At 35.2% G+C, this 5,504-nt stretch overlaps 1 protein-coding gene across 1 annotated transcript; it reads right to left on the minus strand.

The window, feature by feature from the left end:
• Window positions 1–728: 728 nt before the first annotated feature.
• Window positions 729–5,127, minus strand: TRA2 (Aldolase-type TIM barrel family protein). The gene is made up of 8 exons (XM_087332981.1): window positions 4,974–5,127; window positions 4,111–4,289; window positions 3,106–3,280; window positions 2,950–2,999; window positions 2,441–2,741; window positions 1,844–2,032; window positions 1,565–1,747; window positions 729–1,214 (listed from the first exon to the last, which is right to left on the minus strand). Exons 2-8 carry the CDS (start codon window positions 4,275–4,277, stop codon window positions 969–971), a joined length of 1,311 nt encoding a protein of 436 aa, XP_087189107.1. The 5' UTR covers window positions 4,278–4,289; window positions 4,974–5,127; the 3' UTR covers window positions 729–968.
• Window positions 5,128–5,504: the final 377 nt, after the last annotated feature.

A 5,504-nucleotide genomic window follows, 5' to 3' on the forward strand; every position in this document is an offset into this window, starting at 1 on the left:
TTCATGATCTTACATCCCTTACATTGCAAGTTATTATAGAAAATTACATGATTAGTATGTACATTAAAACATTAAAAGTGAAACATAGTACCATTCCATTGTCAAGAAAAGCAATTATAAACTAGAAAACATACCAATTTGTAACTACTTGAGACAAGCACTTTTTTCCCAACATCTATTTGCTTATCCTCTTTTATCTTTGAAGTATTGCGAATTCCATATATATCAACGACATTTCACAATAACTTTTCAAATTGCTCATAGTTCTAACAAAATTAATGCATACAAAAAAGAGAAAAAAGTTAAGACAAAGACATTTTCAAGGTCAAATACCTACCTCTAAATCAATCTCATCATTGATGTTTCTTGATCAAACAACATAGAGAAAGACCAACACAATCATAATCCAAAAGCTTCTACTTTAATCAAAACGTGAATTTACAATCTCATCATTGATGTTTCTTGATCAAACAACATAGAGAAAGACCAACACAATCATAATCCAAAAGCTTCTACTTTAATCAAAACCAAATCATGTGGCTACAATTACAAAAGTTTGTGTATGTACAAAACCAAATCATGTGTTTACTTTATTGCACCGGAGGATGTGAATACTTACCTTTCCTATTTGGGGTATTATTGTTTGTTAGACCATAGCTCTTTGGTTTTTCATTTGCAAATCAATTGTGTATGAGAATATAATCAAACATGTTTCAAGACATTGAAGCGTTCAAACAAAAATCTTAACTTCCATTTTCGTGATGCTATATAACATTAAATATGTAAACTTGTGGCATAATACAACTTTATAACACAAATAAAGTTTCAAATGATGTTTAACAATGTTCCTGCAGTTCACTAATAATAGCTCTCTGTTAAGCTCGTAACACATGACCTTGAGGTTATCACTAATTTTTCTTTTGATATAAAGATGATGTCTTCATTATCCCAAGATTCCAAATTTATCATCATAGTGCTTTCCCAGAAAGCACTGCAGCTTTCCTTCCTAAACTTAGAAGAAGATCATCAAAGCTCTTGCTAAAGGATTCAACTCCTTCGATCTCCAACAAAGACCCAACATCAGACCATTGGATACCCAATTTTTCAATAGTGTCATAGACTTTACGCGCTTCCTCATAATCCACATCAATGGTCCTTGCAACCTTGCCATGGTCTATGAAGGCCTCTAGGGCAGCATCCGGCATTGTCGAAACCTGGAGAAATATACATATAGCAATCAAAACTCAACTCTATCTAATTCTAAAAGATAGGTCTGGTGGGCCGTTGACCTAGTGTCCTGTCCAGAGTTTATTTCCCAGAATATTGAAAAAAATGCTAGACAGCAACTTCCCACATCTTTCCTAAGATCCTATAAAGCAGACTCTTATTATCTTTCTCAAGATTTTTATATCATTTTATAACATTTCAAAAACTTCTGTATCTTTCTACAAACTCATCTAGTCTAAGATTCTTCATATTCGTGACATTCATCCCAACCCTTCGGAAAAAAGAAGCTCCAAATGACTTGCTATAAAACCACAGAAGATAATGTGTTGAAACTTACAGTATCTGGACCAATGAGAGGAGAAACATATAGTGTGTCTGGGTAAGCAGGGTTTTTCACACTAGTGGATGCCCATAGTAGCCGTTGCTTCTGTGCTCCACGAGATTTGAGAGCTTCCCACCTTGGGCCAGAAAACTTCTCTTCGTAAAGCTTATATGCTAGAGCAGCTTGTGCTAAAGCAGCCTAGTTCATAAAAGACACCATTTAAATAAGTCTTTTCAATTGTCTGGCATTAGGTATAAATGTAGACACCTTTATTTATAGAGGAAAGGGGCAAACCTTGCCTCGCAGTGCCAAGGCCTCCTCTGTTCCAATTTCTTCAAGTCTTTTATCAATCAGAGTATCAACTCGACTTACAAAGAATGAAGCTACACTTGCTATCTTGGAAAGGTCCGAACCCCCATAAGCTTCCAAACCTTCTAAATAGGCTTCAATAACAGCCTCATATCTTGGCAAAGAGAATATCAACTAGAGAAGTGAAGTTATTGGTTAGTGCTTTGCCAATGTTATAGATGATTATCTGAAGTCCAAACTTCACATGTTTCATGCTGGATCCTTCTCTAAAATATTTTTATATGCTTGATCAAATGTTATTTACTCCAATGAAAATGAGATTAAGGAATAAATTATAGGTTTCTTTTAAAAATATTTAAGGTCAAAAAGTGATTCATTAATCTCATTCTGAGGCCAAAAAATGAACTCGGGAAGCGATTAGAGATTTCTCGCTTCTCTCTAAGCAAAATCTCTTATCATCATCTGGCTTTACATATATTCTTTTCATTAGAAGAGGAAATCACTCTTTGACCCAGCATACAGAAATGGTTTATAGAAAGACCTTTTCACTACTGTGCAATATTTTTCATCAAAAAGACTCACCGTCACATTCACACTAATTCCCAATGATATGACTGTCTTAATTGAATGAATACACTCTGCAGTGGCCGGGATTTTTATGTGAACATTCGGTTGGTTGACCACTCTGTGCAACCATTTTGCTGCTTCAATAGTATCCTCTGTTTCGTGTGCAAGCTTGGGTGAGACTTCTACTGAGACGTAGCCATCTTCACTCTTGCTCTCTTCGTAAATGCCATGAAAAAGTTTACAAGCATCTTGTATATCCTTAACAACCAAGGCCCAATATGCTTCTTCTACACTTTTGCCTTCCTCAATCAGCTGCCTGTATGATAACTCAAGAAACACATCATAACCTAGCATGTAAAGGATTACATCTATTTGTTGGTGATTTCAAACTATCTAAGCCCTAATAAAGCTCACCAATGATCATATATCAGCAATCTGAATCACTAAACCCTAAAACTTTACCCATCATCAAATTCCATCTACCTAAACCCGAACATAAACCTTCACCCATGTCAGAAACCTACCTGAATTGTTCATCATATGCATTTGAAGAAGATATAGCTTTCTGAAAAATCTGAAACACAGGAAACATATATAACAGAGGATGTCTCGTATGCTAAAAAAGTAATGAGATGGCTAAAGAAAGGAAAAACATGAAGTGAATGGAAACTTTGGGATACCGTAGGATTGCTTGTTACACCTCGAACTCCTCGTTCAATCAATGGCTTCAGATCGGTAACAGGTCTTCGAAGATTATCATACCACGGACTCTGTTTCTGCCCGTCATACAATTCATGTAGGAGGGTCTTCTTAGAAGTCTTAGCCCCGTCATCATTAAGTATCACAGACCGTACTCTGCATGTATGACATAGTTTTCATTCATACAAAATCCATAGAACTTTAATGAGATACTAAAACTCACTATCCCCTTTAGGCAGCAAATATAGGTGTGTTAATTATTCATATACATTGCTTCATGGGTTCATACAAGAGCCAAATTATTTGTATCCATTTAGTGTTTACGAAATACATAAATGATAGAGTAACCATCTATGCATAAAATTGATTCATACCATCTATGCATAAAATTGATTCATACCAATTATGAGATAGACCATATGTAAGTGTAGTTCATGAGATTTCATACCGTAACTATGGGTTCATACAAGAGCCAAATTATTTGTATCCATTTAGTGTTTACGAAATACATAAATGATATAGAGTAACCATCTATGCATAAAATTGATTCATACCAATTATGAGATAGACCATATGTAAGTGTAGTTCATGAGATTTCATACCGTAACTATGGGTTCATACAAGAGCCAAATTATTTGTATCCATTTAGTGTTTACGAAATACATAAATGATATAGAGTAACCATCTATGCATAAAATTTATTCATACCAATTATGAGATAGGTCATATGTAAGTGTAGTTCATGAGATTTCATACCGTAACTATCCATAGTCTGTCTAAAAAACAACTATAAGTGTAGTTTGAGGTTTCATACAGTAACTTTCCATGCCCTGTCTAAAAAACAACTATAAACCTAAACCAGGTTTATGCATATCCATAGAAAATCAATTACAATGTTTATGACTTAAACCAGTTTTACACACATCTATGATAAGTTCAAATATGAATAAATAGGGAGGCAGTCTCCCTAGAGACTAAGCACAAACCTTAAATTTTTCCATCTTGCAGCTGTGCTGTGGATACTGATTCGTGAAGTCAGATTGTTAACCTCAAGGGATCTACCTTTGAGAAAAAAAACTGATTTTGGTGACATACCAGCAGGATGGCTTCCCATTCTCTCTGTGGTGAAAGCACTGCTTCTTAAGCATGCCATTTTGATATCAAACTGCAGGAACAAAAACTTAGAAATTCAATTGAAACAGAGGAAAATCAACATGGTGGAGAAAATCAAATGATATTATAGCATCAGACCATGCAACCCAAAATGTATTTTGATACAATATGTGAGACTTAATTCCCAAAATCCCAGTAGAAGTAAGTATAATCAGGATAGTTTTTTACGCACTTAATCATATGCTTCAGTTATGCACTGAAATTGCACAACCCCATTTACACACCATATATTTTAATGGCTAGAATTACTTTAGTGGTGGCAACGGAAATAAGAGAAATCCAGTTTCTATTGTACAAATTACTTCAAACTTAAAGTCCAAAAATCTATTCAATTTTAATTTCTCAATCCATTTTGCAAGTGAGAATAATAAGATCTGAAAAATAAGCTGTTCCTGGCATCCGATTATATCATATTAAGAAAACTCAAGTATTCTATTTTACACATTACAAGAAAAGTTTACGAACTAAAAGAACAAGAAACCCAAAAAAATATATCTTACGGGCCATATAAAAAAATTTACGGCCTACTAAATAAGAATCCCAAATTCCAGACAAGAAGAAATAAAAGTCAGTTTCTTGCGTCAGATCGTAATCAAGAACCGAAATATCTCCTTGAATCAGAGCGCAGAAATTTTGCTTTTGAAAAGATATTAACATTAAATGGCTAAAATCCGACCTGGAAGAGTTAGATCGAAATACTGCAGCGAATTCTGTGCGCGCGCGCGTGATGGAATCTTCTCAAACAGAGTTCAACCAAAAGAGAGCACGGCACCTTCTACTGTCTACTAAGTAAAATGAACGGAAATAAAGGATGATTCGTGGTGTTTTGAGCATGCAAAAGAAGAAGGGAAACAGGTTTTGGCAACAAACGTGAAGACGTGGGTTTATATTGTGGCGTGTCCTGTCCAGTCCTGACTCCTAATGTTCATCCTTCAACACTTCATGTCGGTTTGGTTTATGTACTACAAACAAAAAATTATTACTATGCATGTCTTTGGATGTAATGGAATTCCCTACACATTCTCTCGTTGATGGCCATGAAAATCGATGGTGCCCGCTACTTGCCCAAATGCGTATATCCAATATCCAGCACACAAACCCAAGGAAGGCCGTTCTAGGTTTTGTACTTGATTGGTTGGGAGTACTCACTCGTTGATGACAAAAAAGTGAGCTAAGGGAGAAAGCATTCATTCACTTGTGGGTTGTG

This window comes from Azolla caroliniana, unplaced genomic scaffold (genome assembly GCF_043228905.1).
Source record: "Azolla caroliniana isolate FFs.n. ecotype wild unplaced genomic scaffold, voAzoCaro1.0.p SCAF_1, whole genome shotgun sequence".
NCBI lineage: Eukaryota > Viridiplantae > Streptophyta > Polypodiopsida > Salviniales > Salviniaceae > Azolla > Azolla caroliniana.

Bases quoted from the DNA above. Each gene is read 5' to 3' on its own strand.
- TRA2 (XM_087332981.1), bottom strand. From the start codon at position 4,277: ATGGCATGCTTAAGAAGCAGTGCTTTCACCACAGAGAGAATGGGAAGC. The intron at 2,033-2,440 runs GTGAGTCTTTTT...TCACTTCTCTAG, and splicing joins GAATTAGTGTGAATGTGACG to TTGATATTCTCTTTGCCAAG. The intron at 1,748-1,843 runs GTTTGCCCCTTT...TTTATGAACTAG, and splicing joins CCTTGGCACTGCGAGGCAAG to GCTGCTTTAGCACAAGCTGC.